The sequence below is a fragment of the Podarcis cretensis genome (assembly GCF_951804945.1).
Source record: "Podarcis cretensis genome assembly, chromosome: 1".
NCBI classification, from domain to species: Eukaryota; Metazoa; Chordata; class Lepidosauria; order Squamata; family Lacertidae; genus Podarcis; species Podarcis cretensis.
The window spans coordinates 137,968,996-137,988,294 of NC_137170.1; the positions used below are offsets into that span (position 1 = coordinate 137,968,996).

Sequence of the window (19,299 nt, forward strand, 5' to 3'; positions counted from 1 at the left end):
AGACTCCACCACACTCCTTGGCAGCAAATTCCACTGTCGAACAGCTCTTACTGTCAGGAAGTTCTTCCTAATGTTTAGGTGAAATCTTTTTTCAATCGATCTATCATGTCAGTGACAAAATGAGAGAACCAACATTTGAAACATCTTCCTGATTAATAGCAGCTAGTAACATTAGACCTAACTGATTCTGGTGCTCCTTGCATAACTGTTGTGTGAAGATCCAGAAAAAAGGAGGCCGTACGGAGGAATAAACACGAGCACACAAAGGGGCCAGAGCTCATAAGGATAGCTATCAATCAATAAGATAAACAGTGCCTACCCCCTCTGAATCTGGCATTCATTAGCAGTAAATCTTCTTATTGGTACAGGACCATCAACTGAATATGGTGGAATATCATGTCCCAGTGTCTGCAGGAGGCGTAGCAAACATATTTCAAATGCTGGAAGCAAACAAAGAAGTCTTCAAAATCAGGCACTTCTCAGTGAGTCAAACAACTCTAGAAGAGGTATGGAATGATACTTGTCCAATTATGCTATACATGTATTTATGTATGTGTTTATTTTTATCTTAAATATGTCTACCTTGCCTTTCTAGGCATCCAAAGCAGCGTGCAATTTGATTGTCTTTATAAATAATAGTATACAGCACCAACACCTAAAATAACACAACACAACCTAAACATGTAAGCACTGAAAACATCAGAGAGAAGCCAACAGATCAATATTATTTACTATCAAAAGCCTTGAAGAACATGGTAGTTTTAATCAAGTACCCAGAAAATAGCAGTTTTCGTGTCCGGCACGTGCTTCTGGGGAGGGAATCCGAAATCAGGGCACCACCACAGAGAAAATCCTGCTTTTGGACCCACCTTCTAACTTCCAAAGGCAGGGTCACCTGGAGCAGGTTTATGCAGGTGGTGGTATCTTTTAGATATATTGTATTTCCTTTGCAAACTGCTCCATTACTGAACATAGAATATCTAAAAGCAGCTTTTACCAGCTATATCATTCTAAGCTCACAGCCCAAAGCATAGGAACAATATGGCAGATACCAGCTAGATTTTTAAAAAATATAGGTGTACCTGAGATACAACGTGAATTCTTTAGCCAAGCAGTACATGAAGGCTTCTATTTAACATCTAATCCATTTTGCTATTAAAACAAAAAGAGGAATATAGTAGGCAGGAAATTTCAGAGGGATCTGTAGGAAATAGAAAAAACAATAGTTTGCCTGTGGAATATTATGTTTTGCCAAGTCTCTTTACATGCGCATGAATATCCAGCCTTGGGAAGGCGTTTGTAAGCAATCCATAAAGCAGGGTAGATTTAATTTCATATATTTTGTTTCATTTTAGGTTTTCATCAACTTTGCTAAAGATCAAGGTGACCCGGATGTTTTGGATGCAAGTTCAGACATAACCTCAGATAGCTCTGACTTAAGCAGCCAAGATTCTAACGTAACGGCTCTTTACTAAGGTTTTATTCTCTCAAGATATTTTAGGTATTCATTTTGAAATCCTGAACACTAGAACCCTGGATGGAAACACCTATCCTTATATCAAATTGGTCTTTAACTTGTTTCCTCTGCATTGGCTTCTGTGCTCATTATGTATAGACACTTTCCTGTGCATGTTGCCCTGTGTGCTTGGAAACTTCCCTCCTCCAAGTACCATATCTGCTAGATGAAAACAACTCTTCTGCATTCAGGGTCATAAGCTAATGCTTTGCTGTGTACAGGGATTACGGCAGTATTAAATAAAATTATTTAAAATCCAAAGTCGTTACCTTTTAATTTCTGTGATCTTTGGTTAAAAAAAAAAAAGGTAAAGGACCCCTGACAGCTAAGTCCAGTTGCAGACGACTCTGGGACTGCAGCGCTCATCTCGCTTTATTGGCTGAGGGAGCCAGCGTACACCTTCTGGGTCATGTGGCCAGCATGATTAAGCCGCTTCTGGCAAAACCAGAGCAGTGCACGGAAACGCCGTTTACCTTCCCGCCGGAGTGGTACCTATTTATCTACCTGCACTTTTTGACATGCTTTCGAACTGCTAGGTTGGCAGGAGCTGGGAGAGAGCAACGGGAGCTCACTCCTTCACAAGGATTCTGATCGGCAAGCCCTGGACTCAGTGGTTTAGACCACAGTGCTACCTGCATCCCATGATCTTTGGTTAGCCCCATATATAAAACATGAAGCCCCATATAAATTTTCCTGAAGAATGGCCAGACAAAGGAAGTGTAGAATGAAATTTTCTTGGACTGATGGAGCATAATTTGGTTGTCAGATTCCTTCTAAGAAGAAAAATAAGTTTCCTAATCAATGGAAGGTTTCCAGCAAGGCTCCCAAAGGTGCGAAGTCCCCCTGGTGTAGCTCCCATATCCATATTGATACACTCTCTCGTCTTCTACCATCTTTGTTCTTGCCAAGATATTATGAAATTTACCCAACTTAATGGTGCAACAATAAAACTGCTAGCGCATTTGCAAAGCTAACCAGGGACTGGTATGGTTTCATCTGAGATGGGGGGGTTGTGTGCTGAGATTCCTGCTTTGCAGGGGGTTGGACCCAACTCTACAATTCTGTGATCCTATCAATCCTCTAAAAAATCAGAAATAAATTGGATATAATATAATTTGATAATAAATTGGATATAATATGCAATATATATTATAGAATAAATTGGATATAATATAATTTTACTTTGTTCAGTCTGGAGGCAGATTATTCAGCTCCTTTTTATTGTACAAAATTTGATCAGATTTAGAATAATCTCAGTGTAAGAAAATTTGCCTAGTAAAATGTGTAAATCCAGGAGCAGAGCAACCTGTTGCTGCTGAGACCTATTACAGAGAGTGATTGCAGGTTTATCCACACTCCTCTGGCCTTGCTGCTTCCCCCACCCCACAGAAAACAACAATTTGTGTTTTCCCCAGATGGACATTTGTTCTGATCTATCACTAAAGAGCAGGTTTTTCCTTGGAAAGGAGCAGGGGAAAGGGGAAACTGCTTTCTAGGCATCGCACAGGTGGAAGAGTGGCCATCCCTCATCATTTGCTTTTTTTGTTGTTATTCCCATATTATTTTAATGAACATAAAGGGGAACACATCCCACCTTTTCTACAACACTGATTTTTGTATTATTAGAAAGTGAGGTCCTGAGTTAGTCTTGCTATGTATGTGCAAGAGAGAAGAGGCTTTACTGACTTTTTTTAACCCTCCAAGAATTGCTCTTTCAAGCTGTGCAGTCTTAAACTTGCTTCCATGAAGGTAACTCTCATGGATACTTCCCTCTTGTGTGCAAATGGTATCATTTTGGGTACATAAGCATCAGCTCTTACCCTGAACATCAGAAATAAGAGGAAATTGTTTTTATTTACTAAGACAGTAAAAGAAATTTTGCACCCAGGATATTTCTAACACCCCAAAATGCCCACAAAAAGCAAATTGTGGTGAAATCAGACTGATTAAACTGTAGTGAAAATTTGCATGTGCAAAGTACTTTAGTACAGAAGTTAATTTGATCAGGATCAGAAACAGCTATTTGTTGAGGAAAAAGTAAGTGTTAGATACATTAAGAAATACTTTCTGCTTTTCCCATTATTACTGTTGTCCCTATATTGTGAATTGGTTTTCGGTTGCATGTCACACAGCATAGACTCAAGTGTTCCTTTGATGGTGGGTTTGCTGTAGCTGCAAAGGGTTCAGAGCATGAATGCCAATGATTTAAATCCAATCATTCATTCCAGGCAGTGCATTGTTTTATGATGTCAGTGGCTTTGCTCTGCTGGTGACAGACGATTCCTAATCCTCAGTGTCCAGGGCTGGCTTTGCATTTGATGTGGGATGGAGAGAAAAGTGTCCCTTTCCCCCACTTTAGACTTCTGTAACTAGAAAATTATGTTTTTAAATGCTTTCACATGACTGCCAGTTTTAACTTTAAAGAAAACATACCATGTTTAAGTACAGTATAGAATGGATGGACTGAAAAATCAGCAAGAGGCAGCATCCCTAGGAAAGCGCAACCTTTTGGCCTCTGTCTTTTAAACCAACTGAGGCTCTTTCCAGCAGATTGCCTTCAGCGAAACAGTTTTTCAAGGTGGCTTCAGGTCTTCTGTCTTCCAAAGGCACTAGGACCAAAATCAGTATTCCCAGAACTTTTATCTAGACTATCAGTGGGAATGAATGTTGAATATGAAAAATCTAGTCAGTCACTCTTGAGTAGCTTTGCCCAACAGCAACTCTGGGGTTACATTTTGTCAGTGCTATTTTTCTAGAAAAAGAGGTGCTGGGGCTCACCATGAACGCTTCCCTTGTTCTCTTATAATGACAATGGCACCCACCTGAGAGGGGCCAGAACTGAGTTCCAGTGAGTTCCAGCTGAAAAAGCCCTGCATTTTGTTCATATAAATGCGTTTGCCCTTGTGTCATAGAACAAACACTGTTATCTCCAACCTAAAACATGGAACTCACTTTTAATTTATTAGCATATAGAACCCACCTTGTTCTCTCAGATATAGGGTTATCTCACTCATCTCTGTGACGTGCGTTTCATCTCTGGTCTGACACAAAAGTTGCCTTGCCTTGTTTTTCAAAGCCTTAGATCTGTTCCACATTGACTATAGGAGGACAATAACAAATGCCTAGATCTTTTTTTTAAAAAAAAACACATGTTAGCTGATTTTGATAAAATTTTCAGGAATAAAAGGACCTTTGGAGGGGATGAAGCCTACCAAATTTCAGGCAAACAGATGCAGGACTTTTTGTGATAAGTGTCTTTAAAGTTTTAGGTCTTTTCAAATGTGTTGTTTTCCTCGTGGGCAGTAAATTAGGGTTGCCGTGTGTCCTCTTTTTCCAGGACATGTCCTCTTTTTCTTGGGTAGAGTCACCATAGCAATCCATAGTTAAAAGCAGAAGTCAGTCAATGTGTCCTCTTACCGCTCTTCAAAATATGGCTACCCGCCCTTCTTCACAGAGCACAGGGCAATCCATAGCATAAAGGTCCCCCTAAAATTCAGAGAGATAGATGCAGAGGTTAGGGATTTATGTATTAAAAAATCAGCAGGCTTCAAACCAGCCCTTCCTACAGGGGGCTAGGAGAGAAGTTCACACTCACCCTTTTCTGACTTCTCTCTGCCTGGCATTTCCCATTCTTGGAGAGCAGGGTTTTCTTTAACCCACTTTACAAGCTCTCCTGAGGTACTGAAGAGGTTCTGAACCCTTGGATCCAGTTTGCTTTGCCTCAGACCATCATCCCAAGGCTGCTTCAAATATCTCCCCAGGAAGGTTTGGCTGGCACCTTCAATATATAGTGGTACCTTGGTTTGCCACCATTTTGGATCACAACCACATCAAACCCAGAAGTGCATGTCGGTTTTTTTGGTTTACAACCCATTTTTTTGGATTACAACCTGGTTTTTGGGGGGAGGCCCCATTGGTGAAAGTGCGCCTTGATTTACATCCTCTTTTCCTCCGGAACGGATTATGGTTGTAAACCAAGGTACCACTGTACACCTTTAGGAAACAGGCCTTTGGCTGATTGATATCTGATGCCCTTTTAAAATGTGTTGTGGATGGAGGGGTTATTGGGTTTTCTTCTTTTTTGTATTTTGTGTTTTTTATCGTGATATGTTGTGAACTGATCTGTAGGTATGGGGCAGCATACAATCAATCAAATCTATCTATCATCTATCTATCATCTATCTATTATCTATCTATCTATCTATCATCTATCTATCTATCTATCTATCTATCTATCTATCTAATCTATCATCTATCATCTATATCTATCTATCTATCTATCTATCTATCTATCTATCTATCTATCTATCTATCTCTATCTATCTATCTATCTATCTATCTATCTATCTATCTAGCATCTATCTATCTAGCATCTCAGAAGCATTGCTCCACATGTTGGTCTCATGCCTCATCTGAGGGGAATGTACAACTCTGTCACATATGTCCTCGTTATTTCTTCTCTTTTCCGACTCCCTGCCCCTTCTCTAAAAAAAAGAGGTAAATACAAATGTTGATGATACGGTTGGTGTGAACCACTTAAAAACAGAGTGCAACAACCTATTTATTAGCCAGTAGCTAAAGGCCAAAGTTGTAGAAGTTCCCTAGGATACACTGAAACAATTGTGGCACAGCTGTCATTTCTGTGTGATTCTCCTCTGGCAGAAGTCTTGTGCAAACATGTATTTCACTTCAGCGCAGCAGAAGAACTCATACTTTACTGACTGAAATTCATCAATCTCTCTTTTCCCACCACTACTGATCACTGTGGTCCTGAAGCCCTCATTTCTTTTCCATCAATAAGCTTTTGACCTCTGCTCCCTTCCCCATTATCTAACTTGAGAACTTCACAGTGCTAGAGCATTTTTCAGGGAATAGGAGAGAAATGAGTGTCAACTAGATGAATCATGTGGCCTCTAAATGTTAATTAGAAGAGGATGGTTGATTGAAGGACACTCTTGTAAATCACAAATGCAAGTGAGGAAGATTTGTACCTTGTGCAATGGCTAGAAAGGTCCAAGGCTAAAGATGTCAAGTAGACATTTAATAATTGACTCACAATGGTGACATGAATTGATTGAAGTTGATTTGCCTCCTTGGGCTAATTTGGTACTTCAGGTGGCATCTCCCTTTTATTACATGCTAAGTGTAGCATCACAGGTTACTTCTGGTCACAACAATTGGGCTCAGTCAATTGGGGATAGCCCCTCCATGCCCAAAATAAATAAATCACTATGCCTAGAAAATTTAGTGTTGGGGCGGAGGTTCTAGCCTAGATTTCTCTCTGACATTTAGTTTCTTGTGTCTTTTTTGTATGGAGCACCTGCAATTTGTGATGTTACACTCCAGACACAAGCGTAGGTAAATGAGACTCCAATGATTTGTTGATGAACGAGCTTGCAATCCTTTCTTTTCTTTTCAGAGTGCCTTGATCACGTAAGTACTGTGTCCAAATCAGTTTTTATACTTGAAGAAATAATTTGTTTCTGAGACATTTCCCTTCAAGATGCTCTTTTCCTTCCCTCCAGCTCCTCAAAGATATTCTCTCTCTCTCTCTCTCTCTCTCTCTCTCTCTCTCTCTCATGATTTGGCTCAACGTATGCTGGATTTTATATATGTGAACTTCCAGAGGTGCTGGAGGCAAAACAGGCACAGCCAATAGGGGGAAGTTGCTTTTGTAGACAGAATAACTATCTGAATCTGAATTATATATATGTATAAAACTGGTAGCATGTATATATAATTTAAGTTTGCCTAAAAACATGCTACAGAAGGGCATCTACTAGGAAAAAGGAGGACAGGGAGGAGAGGTTGTTTTTTAAAAAACAAAACCTGAAGAGCTCAAGGCACAATAGGAGAAAGACTCTGGTGTTATCGCACTGGTTCTTAGCATGTGAATCTAATTTGTTGTATTTGGCTAAAAACATATATTCTAGAAGGAGGGACTGGGCTTAAAAAACACCTTGAAGAGTTCAGTAAGTAAAAAGGAGGAGTACGCTATGATGCAATCATACTGGCCATACTGTGGCCTTTTATTGGTTTGGGGGTGATTTTGCATTATAAAATCTGCTTCGTATTAAAAATATGCAGGGACAAGGAAAGGGTGAAGCTCTATAACAAATGAAAAACATAATGGAGGAGGGAAAGGAAATTTGAACAGTGGTCGACGGTGGTGTTGTGGTCATTTTTGAAGTGCAAGAGCTGGCCATGGCAGTGCTCCAGCCATGCACCTAAGTAGAGTCCAAAAATGGTGGTCACATTGTTCACTCATATATGTGTGTATGTATGTACATACTTATGTTGACATATTCAAAATGCTTTTGTTGGCATATAGATCCCTAAACAACTTGGGTCCTAAATATCTGTGCTGCCAGCAATTCATTGAATACTAAATGTCCTGTATTCCAACCTGCCAACATGGCAAGATGGTGATCCTGCATATGGTGTCATCACTGATGCAAAAAAAAGTTCTGGAGATGTGTCTCCCTGCCACCCCAGGTTCTTGCTCCACCAAATCACTGGGCATTCACTTTATTCCCAAATAACTCTCTGCTGGTTATGTGTTAGTTACTGTTAAAATGCAACAGCCAATTTAGACCCTCCTTGTGGCTGGTTGTTGTTGGGGTTTTTTCTCCATCTTGGTTTATCCTCTGCCCCTCACTGCCCCCAATGGATTGTGCTCTTGCTTTCAAAGCAGAAGATTATTTAGGCACTAAATCCTGACAGGTCTATTGAAATCTGATCTGGAGTTCATTTTAACAGGATTGTCTTCGGTATACCTTAGAGCTTAAGCCATCCTTTGCTGTCAAAATTAAATGATAGTTTAACAACCTTCAAACTGTGCAGATAAGTGCACTGTCATTTCAGATTTCTTGAAAGCACTTTTTTTGGGGGGGGGGAACTGTGGACTTCATATCAAATTAGAGTTCTTCTTTAAAGTGCTGGAAAAGCTTTTAATAACTTAACATTTATCTATGAGGTGATTCTCCTATCCCTGCATGATCCTAGACCAATTGAACCTGGAGGTGTGCACAGGGCAAATGAAGCACTGTGCCCACAACGTGCCAGCATGATGCTATGCAGGATCACAACCCCACTCAAGTCTGCAGCCGCTGTAAGCAGTACATGTCTGAAATACATTCTCTGCTACAGAGCATGGAATATACAGTTATGATTATTTATGTAGGGATGGGGAGTGCTTAGGGTGGTATAAAATGATAGTAGATGACAGAAAATGTATTCTTTTTACCTGTTCCAAGCCTTATTTGCATTTACTGGCATATACAAATATGTGACTTTTGTCATCCGAAATGAAAACACTGAGTCACCGTGTAGCACAAGGCTAGTCTCATTCTGAACCAAACCGCCACACCATTTTTAGTTTGATGTAGCAACGCATGCACAGACAACAACATCTTCATAGCAAAGAGGCCTTTTCACTTTATGCATTTGACAGTGTGCATCACAGGTTGAGTTCAAAATAGCTTAACTCAGAAGTCCCTATTGGATAAATCCAGCCCCGGAGAAGCGGACACGGAGCAATGGTTCCAAACTACAAGAAAAAAGATTCCACCTAAACATTAGGAAGAACTTCCTGACAGTAAGAGCTGTTCAACAGTGGAATTTGCTGCCAAGGAGTGTGGTGGAGTCTCCTTCTTTGGAGGTCTTTAAGCAGAGGCTTGACAACCATATGTCAGGAGTGCTCTGGTGGTGTTTCCTGCTTGGCAGGGGGTTGGACTCGATGGCCCTTGTGGTCTCTTCCAACTCTATGATTCCATGATTAAGGGTTAAGACCATAGAGCAAGTTGTCCTGTCAGGTTTAGCTAGGTCCGACACCCTCACCTTAGAAGGAAGGGTTACAAAGCTATTTGTGTTCTCTCATTTCCACCATGTGAACCCTACCAGTAAGGATATCTAAGCTGGGTGCATCATGCTTAGACCGCATGGCTTTAGCAAGCCATCTTTGTGTTTTATTTTACCTATAGTCCCCACCCCCACCCCCACCCCCACCCCTTTTCCAACCAAATTACAAAATATTAAAAACCAAGAGTCCTTCCAGTGCTTTCATCAGAGGAAAGATTGGTGCATTTTGCTACAACAGGCAGTAGGTCTCAAACTGCAGGCTGGGCCTCGAACTGCTGCTTTTCAAAATTGCTTCTGAGTGACCTCAGATGCTGATACAGGATCCTTGTAAGCAAGTTTAGTCATGCACAAGTCTTTGCCTGACAAACTATTTTCTTACAGCTGTGGGCACCAATGAGCTCCTTCTGTGGAAGGAAATGGGTGTGTGGATTATCTTGAGGTTGTTTATGTGGACTCTTTTATTATTATTTTTATAAGCCCTTTGTGCTGTGCAGAAATTGCCATACATTAAGTGCATAATACTTCACATTTCTGTACCACCTTTGAGCACACAAAGGGCTTTGCATACATTGTTTTGTAATCCAAAAAACAACCCTGTAAGATAGGTCCGTGTTATTACCCCTCCCCCACCGCATTGTAAATTGGGAGGGGGAACTGAGGTCGAGAGAGTAGCAGCTTATTTAGGTGAAATCATGGTGAAGATGAAGTTTAGGCTGGGGACATCCGCATGCACTGTTCAGTCTCCATTTGTCAGAAGCAGTCATAGTAGTAATTACATTTATTCATTGTAAGCCTAACTGCTTACAGTTAAGTACTGAAATAGTAATACATACTATTGTTTTCAACTTCTGGAGAAACTCACCAACTTTGAAAGAGCTGATTTCTTGAGAGGTTTTCCTTTCCAGTGTCCCTTACTGTTTTTGAGGCTCTAAAGCGTAACATCCCAGCATTAATATCCAGGCTCTGCCTGAGCAGTGCAGGTGATAGATTTACTTGTCTACCTTTCCTGGCAGTCTATTTATCTCCTAACCAGCTGCATCACAGTTGTCTTTGTTTTATAGTTATGAATAATGTCTTTGTGATAAGGGAACTCCAAAAGTCGGGCAAGTTTGTTTTTCTTGCACCAGACCAGCTTTTTTCGGATGGTTTAGCGGTGTGATCCTCGCTGGCTTATTGCTTCCACCCCTGACGGGCAAGTGTGTGAGTAAATTAGCAAAAGGAAAATGCATCTGCAACACATTTCAGTGATTGGCACAAGTTGTCAAGTGCTGCATTTTACCAAAGATATGCCAAATGGGTAGAATCAGAGGTATGCCAGTCTTATATGTGAGTCTACACTGAGAAAAAGAAATAATCCTTGGCAGGGCTTTCTCAGTGGCTGCCCCCGCCCCCAGCTCTGGAATCCCCTCCCCAGTGATGGTGTTTGCCCCCATCGTTCCAAAAGAAGTTGAAAACATTTCTACTCACTCAAGCACTCAGTAGATAAAGATGCTTGATTTGGCAGGCGTGAAATGTTTATTTTTGACAATATTGACATGTATTTTTATTGTTTACATTTCATGTGTTTAACTGAGATGCTGTGGGCTACCTGTGTTCCTTTGGGAGGAATGGTTGGATAAAAATTGAAATAATAATAATTTAAAGGTCACAAATTATAAGAAACCATGGTTTCCATGTCTACAGGTTCACCCCACCCCCACCATATCAACGACACATGATTTAATGAAATGATGCCTTTTATGCTGTTATTTCTCTTACTGTTACATTTCCCTTATTTGTTAGGAAGGCTGCCTTGTCAAATGCCTTCAGGTATCCATCCTATGTACGCTTACTTCAGAGTAAGGCCAACTGCACTCAGTGGGGTTTACGTCAAGTAAACATGCACATGATGAGCTTCAAAGATGGAAGAAAGGCAAGATAAAATGCAATATATAAAGCTGCAGTGCAAATAAAGCTGTATGCCCTAAGCGAAAGTAATCTATTTGCCCCCCTCCCTCCCAAAAAGGTACGTTGCAGAATTAACATATAGATCATCCACTTGGCAGTGGCACATATGCAGGTATTCATGGGCAGAAGCATGCCGTGATCGATGGGATTCTCTAGTATTTGTAGATTCTGGTAGTTTAAAAAAGATAAAAAAAATCGTCGCTATATGTAACCAGAGTTTACAAGCTTGGAAGTTGGAGCTACCTAGAATTAAATCAATCCCACCACTTTTTCTCTCTCATTCACACATCACAAGCATTGCTAAAAAGGGGGGGCATTTTTCATTTCTCTTTTAATTTACATACCACCTTTTTATATTCCTATATACAAGGCAGTTTACAAGCAGAAAAAACAACAAAATATACAACAAGGTCACAACGCACAATCTGATCCAATACAAAGAATTATAGAAGCATAACTATAAGATAAACAACAAAGCAATATTCACTAACCTATTAGAACAGTAATAACAGCAACAACAATTTTATTATCTATACCCTGCCCATCTGGCTGGGTTTCCCCACAATAGCATACAATAAAATTAAATATCAACAAATAATTAGACAGAAATTCACTATTAACAATTACAATAAATAATGACTGCCACAACCATCAAGCAAATTACTAAACTACAAAATAAAAATAAAAATACAGAATACAAATTAACTTATAACATTTAAGAACAATTTTAAACAACACCCCCCCCCCCAAAAAAAATAAAACAACACCCACCCCAGTTAAACCCCATTCTCATTAAACATTAGCACAGGAGTTCCATGGGGGGACGGATATTTGTTTACAGGTTCTTCAAATGCACAAGGATGGCTTTGGATTCTACTCTACGCAGAAGGTACGAGGAGGACACCTTCAGAGCCCCCTTGCGCCAGAAAATGAGGAGAGTGAGAGCAGGAGAGAGGGTGCTGGACTTTCCCTTAGTCTCATCACTGCCCTTTACTGACTGGAGGCCTTCAAGCTTGCTTGTACCCAACAGTTTCTTCCACTCATTTCCTCAATTTGTTATTTCTGTAAAGGTTTAATACTTTCCCGCTGTGCTAGGGGGTCAGTTAAACTTTTTTAAAAAAAGTGGTGAATATTCACATTAATAAGGCTGTTCAGTTGCTGCAACAATGCCCTGCATTTTGCAGCTTTAATTTGCTTTCTTTAAAAGCTGTGTGCTTACCTTCTCTGCCATTTCTGTGCATGCTCCCCATTTTATTAAAAAGAAAGGAAGCAGCGAAACCGACGGCTTTTTTGCTTTTACCCACAAGGTTAGCCCCCAGCTCCATGCACAATGTGGTATTTTCCTGGTGCTGGGTCAGCACTAGTGCCAAAACAGCATTAAGCATTTTTTTAATTATTCTTCTCTGGACATGCCTTTAGGTATTACACTGGGGTGAGGTTACGAGAAAGAATTCATGGTATGTGGTTTAGCAGCACAAGCCACACGAACAAAATTAGCCTGCTTTGAAAGTGTGTTTATTTACAATGAACCCCCCCCCCCCCGCAAATAAGTCTCATTAATCATACACAAAGCAATATGTGGTTGCTGTTATTTATTATGCCAACATAAATCACAAGGCACTGCCTCTGTATTAATTTGGATATACCATGTAATTCTAGAGAGAAGAAAAATGTCCTTCTTTGTAAATGCTTCTCAGTTATTTTCTCCTTCCAATCTCAACGTAAGAATTGCTGCACCAGCAAATAAGTACTTTTGTCTGAACTCTGACCATTGCCGTGTTCCAGGACCACACACAAGGAGGGAACATGTGGGACTTGTAGCAAATGTTGCCATGCCCCCTCTGAGCATACTCTGTTCCGTTTCCCACCTCCACCCCACTTTTTCTTGTAAGCATAGGAGCCAACTCCTAAGGGCCAAGGTCCCTTCGGTCCCCCAATAAAATATTTGAGGGGGTCAGTCCATTCAAATGTTGTGTGTGCACCGTCTCATGTGATTGATTATGAAGTGTGGGGCTTGCCAGGGTCTTCCCAATATTTTATTCAAATTGGCACCCCTACTTGTAAGGTCAGTCAGCATTTCCTGCCCAGTGGGTTCTAGTCCTTAGGGGAGAGGCTGTACCCCTTTTCTATCTCAGTTAAGCTTGGGGTTCCGCCAAGCCTGCTGGTACCCCTCCCTGGTGACATTTTGGGCCCATAAAGACCCAGACTTGGAGAAGGAGTTCATTATTCGTAAATGGGATTGACTGGAAGCCTGCTAGAAAGACATTGTGGTCTATGATTTAACAACAAAAGACACACAAACTTGGCTTGGAAGTATGTAAGTGTAACCCTTGCCCCAGATCAGTGGGGCTGTGTAACTTACACCGGCATAGGTTCCCCCAAAAGAGGCCTGGAGCGACACAGGGCCCACACAAGCCTGCCTGCTCAGTGGGCGGTGGGGAATGTAGTCAAAGTGGTTCAGCCATGCTGGATCTGTCCCTGAATCCCATTTTAATTCCCGAAGCAGAGCCCCAAATGGAGCTTCTTTCTTGCTGTTAACATTCAGACACCAGTTCCTGCCTTCATCCATCTTCCACCCCATGATGCGACCAGGAGCAGGTCACTTCCCCCCACTGCATGGTCGGTCTGATCCCAACCGATTCCCTCTGAAACAATGAAGTGGGTCTGTTTTCAAGCTCAGCCTGGATGGAAGAAGCAGTGTTGGTCCAAGACATTTTGCTGCCGGAGGCAAATGATGAAGTCCTGCTCCCTCTCCTGTTCCATCTACAGAGGCTGACTGGACTGTCTGCCCACCCTTGCTTCATCAGTGGCGACAGGACAGCATCTTCCAAGACACCTGGCAGCTGCAGGCGGGGGCTGTGCCATTGGCACACATAACTCTGATGCCCAACAGAGGAGAATGGCCAGGGGGCTTCGAAGGAATCTTCCACTTTAGGTGATTGTCTCACATGCCTAATGGTCACCGCAGGGACCGCGGATGCCGGCAGCACATCCGGAAACAGCCGTGTATGAAAACCGTAACTGGCCTGGAACGGGGTCTGCTGGGTGGACGCATTCACCGCGTTGTTGTAAGCGAACTCCGCCAATGCAAGGTGGTCGACCCAGTCATCCTGCTGGTAGCTGCAGTAACACCGGAGGTACTGCTCCAGCACCGCATTCGCCCGTTCCGTCTGGCCATCGGTCTGAGGGTGGTAGGCTGATGAGAGACAGACCTCTGTCCCAAGGGCCTGGTGCAAAGCTCGCCAGAACCGGGATGTGAACTGAACGCCCCAGTCAGACACCACACGCTCAGGTAGGCCATGCAGGCGGAAGACATGCTGAAGGTACAGCTGAGCGGTTTTCTTAGCTGAGGGTACGGATGGGCAGGGAGCACAGTGCACCATCTTAGTGAAATGGTCGGAGTAAACTAGAAGGCAGGTGCAGCCACAAGACGGGGGTAAGTCCACTACATAGTCCAGAGAAACCGTGTGCCAAGGACGTAGTGGAACCGGCAACGGCTGAAGAAGGCCGGGGGGGTCGCCCGGTAGGGCCCTTGGCCCGCCGGCAGACATCACAACCAGCGACGTAGCGAGCCACATCAGCCTTCAGGCGGGGCCACCAAAACTCACAGCTTACCAGATGGGTGGTCCTATACCGCCCAAAGTGTCCTGTGGCTGGGGCATCATGGGTCATCCGGAGAACCTCAGCCCGCAGTGGCCCTGGCGGGATGTATAGGCAACCGTGGTGCAGCAGAATGCCCTGATGCAAGACCAGCCCTGGATACTGAGGGCATGACCCTTCGGCCAGTTCTCGGAGTTGTTCCTGGGCCCAAACATCGACCCGCTGCTGTTGCAGCACCCGAGCCTGCAGTGGCTCAGCCTCCTGGGTGGCCAGGAATGCAGCCGGTGGTAGGATCGTGGTGGGTACCGCTTGCTGTACCGTGTCTGCGTTGTCTTCAGGTTTCCGGGACAGGGCATCCGCCTTCTGGTTTTGGGAGCTCGGGATGTAGCGGATCCGGAACTGGAACCGGGAAAAGAACAACGGCCACCGGATCTGCCTTTGGTTCAGATTGCGGGTGGTCTGGAGGTACTCCAGGTTCCGGTGGTCGGTTCTCACCTCCACCGGGTGCTGTGCCCCCTCAAGATGGTGGCGCCAGACCTCAAAGGCCACCTTGATGGCCAGTAGTTCCCACTCCCACACGGTATAATTACGCTCCGCTGGAAGGAGCTGGCGGGAATAGTAGGCGCAGGGTAAGAGTGGCGCATCAGGTCCGTGCTGCTGTGACAAGACGGCACCGAGAGCCGTACTGGGTCGAGAGGGATCAGGGTGTTGCAAGATCGGCGCTCTCTGGAAACAGGCCTTCAACCCCTGAAATGCCTCCTCTGCCTCCTTGTCCCAGGAAAATGGCATCTTGGGGCGCAGCAGCCGGGTCAACGGGGTGGTGCGATGGGCATAATCCTCAATGAAGGTCCGGTAATAGTTGGCGAACCCCAGGAATCGCTGTAGGTCCTTGCGGTTCCGAGGTGCCGCCCATTCCCGAACCGCTGCCACCTTTCCAGGATCCATCTGCACCCCATCTGGAGAGAGTCAGTGACCAAGGAAGTCCACTGACCGCTGATGGAACTCGCACTTGCTGAGCTTTGCATACAGGCGGTGCTCTCGCAAGTGCTGCAGCATGGTCCGGACATGATCCTCGTGGCGAGCCGGGTCATGGGAGAAAACCAGAATGTCATCCAAGTACACCACCATGTACTTGTCTAGCAAGTCCTGAAACACGTGGTTGATGTATCGTTGGAACACAGCAGGCGCGTTGCACAATCCGAAAGGCATCACCAGGTATTCGAACTGCCCGTACCGGGTCCCGAATGCTGTCTTCCACTCATCCCCAGCTCGGATCCGAATTAAATTGTAGGCCCCCCGGAGGTCTAGCTTGGTGAACACCTGCGCCCCTTGCACCCGCTCCAGCAACTCCGAAATAAGGGGCAAGGGGTACCGGTCTGGGATGGTAATTTTATTCAGGGCCCGGTAATCATGGCAAAGGCGGAGCTCCCCACATTTCTTCTTAACGAAGAGCACTGGTGCAGCAGTGGGCAAGGTAGAAGGCCTAATGAAACCACGCTCCAGGTTCTTGCGCAAGAAGTCCTGCAAGGCCTCGCGCTCTGGCTCTGTTAGAGAGTATAAGCGACTCACCGGCAGGGGCGCTCCAGGCTGGAGGTCTATGCCGCAGTCAAAAGACCGATGCGGCGGCAGCTGGTCCGCCCCCCGTTCCTCGAACACATCGTGATAGTCCTGGTACTCAGCGGGGAGCGTAGATGCAGCCTCCTCAGTGGGCGCAGCTGCTAGCATCTCGGTCTGGGCATGAGAACTTGGGTCTGGGAAGTGCACAGTCCGTTTGACCCAGTCAATCTGAACATTGTGAGCCTCCAGCCAGTCCATTCCGAGCACCAGGGGAACCAGGGCATGGAGGCAATGTCCAAGGTTCGCATCTCCTGGTGCTGCTGGAGACACAGGACCAAGGGCTGGGTCTCCTGAGTAACGGCACCTGAACGCAGGAGCCGTCCATCAATTGCCTCCACCTGTACCGGTTCTGGCTTGTTCTGAAGTGGCACCCAATGATGGGCAGCAAAGGCAGCGTCCATATATGAGCGGGTTGCCCCCGAATCCACCAGAGCATGGGTAAGGATCCAGGGCCCACCCGGAGGGTATAGACGTACCGGAACCATAAGGTGTTGCAATTCAATTGGTGCGGCCCCATTTTGCGCTGTTTGGGACCCCAGGTAGCCAGGGCCATCAGCTACTGGGGGTTGGCGGTTTCCCTGTGGCTGGCGTTTCTCAGGACAGGGCCGGGCGTAGTGTCCGCTTCCGCCACAATAGAGACATAGATTCCCCTCCCGACGCCGCGTCTTCTCCGCAGGGGAGAGGCATGGCCGCACTGCCCCAAGCTGCATAGGCTCCTCCGATGACTCGGCTGTGGCCGTGGAGCTGCTAGTAGAAACTGGCACCGAGAACTGGAAGTGCCGGCGGCCCTGGGCCTGGCGACGGTCCTCCAGCCGATCGTCTATTTGTAGACTCCGTTGAATGAGGGCGTCTAGCGTGGTGGGGCGTTCCATTGTGGCCAGCTGGTCCAGTATCTCGTCTGAAAGCCCCTCAAGATACTGGTCCCGAAGAGCAGAGTCATTCCAGGTCAAGTCCTGTGCCAGCAGCCGGAATTCCGTGGTGTAAGCGGCCATAGTGGACTTGCCCTGTTTCAACCGCCTGAATGCCCGGTTGGCTTGACTCCCCTTCTGGGGGTTGCCGAACGTGGCCTCCAAATGATTGCAAAACCCCATATAGTCTATCAGCAAGGGGGAGTCTTGCCTGAGCAGCGGCAACGCCCATTTGGCCGCCTGGTCCTTTAACAAACTAATCAAAAAGTGCACCTTGGTGCGGTCGTCAGGGAAGTTCCGGGCTCTCCCCTGAATGTACAACTTGGCCTGGGCAAGGAACATGGGGAAGCTGGCCGGGTCCCCATCAAATTTCTCTGGCAAAGCCACTGGGTACTTGCCAGGAGCCGGGGCGTCGGCCCCAGGAGCCGGTAGGGCGTCCAAACGCTGCTGAAGTGCCGTGACCACATCGCCGAGCTGCTGCACGGTGTGGGTCAAGGCCTGGTTCTCCTGGGCCAATGCCACCGGGGCAGCTGCTTGGTCGGCCATGGCTTCTGGCTCTTCCCGAACGCACCCCAACGAAGGGGGAGTGCGGGCCGGTGGGAGCAAACTGTGCTGATCCCGGGGGGAAGGTTACCGTAGGCATAGTCAAAGTCCGGTCCTGGGCTACTAGCCTGGAATCAGTCCACAAGGAGCGGGGCAAGGTCCGAAACAGGAAGCCGGGCGGGGACAGGAGCACTGGAGAGTCAGGTCTGGGTCCGGGCAGGAACAGGAACTCAACAACGACGTTGCTCCCACAACCTGGGACCGGGCCAACTGGCCTTTATCTGTTCTGAGGCCAGGGGCGGTCCCGGCCCCCAGGAGACCCGCCTCTCTTGGCCTTAAGGCGAGCACTCCTCCTGGGAGCAACCAGTTCCCTTCGCCTCTCTGCCCTGAGTCTCTGCAGTTCAGGAGAGGCTAAAGGGTTACTGGGCCCAGGGGGAGACTCACCTGCAGGCACTGAGTCCTCAACCACCTCTGGAGCCAGAGTGGGATCACCTGGTGCCTGCTCCTGAGGCTCTGACACAGGTGCAGGCGCTCCAGCATCAAGGCCCTGCCCCAATTCAGCCGGCCCTGGAGGCGGGGACTCCTGTGCAGGCTGGGATTCCTCTGGTTCAGCCTCTGAATCGGAATCCCAGGCCATTACAGAAAGCCTATGAGATGGCTATGAAAGCTGCTAAGAAATCTTACTTCGCAGCTTCCATTGCATCCGCTAGCTCTCACCCGGCACAACTTTTTAGAATAATTAGGTCAATAACGTCCTTAGGAGGACAACCAAATTTAAGCACAGATTCGACCCACAGCTGTGAGGCATTCACGAGCTTTTTTGTGGAGAAATTCCTGTTGCTCCGCCGTGACCTCCCTGCCAATTTAGATACAATGACTGAACTGGAGGCCCCTTGACTGACTTCAGGTCCAGTGTTGGACCATTTCGATCGGATACTCCCTACTGATGTGGATAGATTCCTCCAAGTTGGTAGGCCCACCACCTGCCTCCTTGATCCGTGCCCGTCTTGGCTGATTAGGGAGTGTCCAGATGTTGCGCGGACCACCCTGGTTGAAATTATCAATTTGTCCCTTGACACGGGGAACTGAAGGAAGCAATGGTGTGTCCACTCTTAAAGAAAACTTCATTAGATCCCTTAGATCTATCCAATTACCGCCCAGTTTCCATACCTGGGTAAGGTAATTGAGAGAGCGGTTGCTGAAAAGCTTGGTAGGTTTCTGGAGGAAACATCGGCATTAGTCCGGTTTCCGTCCTGGTTTTGGGACGGAGACGGCTCTGGTTGCCCTAACAGATGATCTCCGTAGACA

At 45.6% G+C, this 19,299-nt stretch overlaps 1 protein-coding gene and 2 long non-coding RNA genes across 4 annotated transcripts in view; 1 reads left to right on the top strand and 2 right to left on the bottom strand.

Annotated features, from left to right (window-relative positions):
• Positions 1 to 1,777, top strand: part of ABCA12 (ATP binding cassette subfamily A member 12) — a 122,173-nt gene extending 120,396 nt beyond the window's left edge. The window contains exons 53-54 of the mRNA XM_079974801.1: positions 369 to 506; positions 1,356 to 1,777. Coding sequence (XP_079830927.1) covers positions 369 to 506; positions 1,356 to 1,475 — 258 coding nt within the window. The 3' untranslated portion in view covers positions 1,476 to 1,777. The remainder of the gene's footprint in view (positions 1 to 368; positions 507 to 1,355) is intronic.
• Positions 1 to 19,299, bottom strand: part of LOC307220191 — a 203,519-nt gene that overhangs the window by 180,207 nt on the left and 4,013 nt on the right. The window lies entirely within an intron of this gene.
• The window catches only part of LOC307220779, a 42,762-nt gene that overhangs the window by 19,677 nt on the left and 3,786 nt on the right, over positions 1 to 19,299 (bottom strand). The window contains exon 1 of one of the 2 annotated variants that reach the window (XR_013841089.1): positions 320 to 443. The exons of the other annotated variant lie outside the window; for it this stretch is intronic. This is a non-coding gene — a long non-coding RNA (uncharacterized lncRNA). Of the gene's footprint in view, positions 1 to 319; positions 444 to 19,299 lie in introns of those variants that run through there. 2 annotated transcript variants of the gene reach the window in all.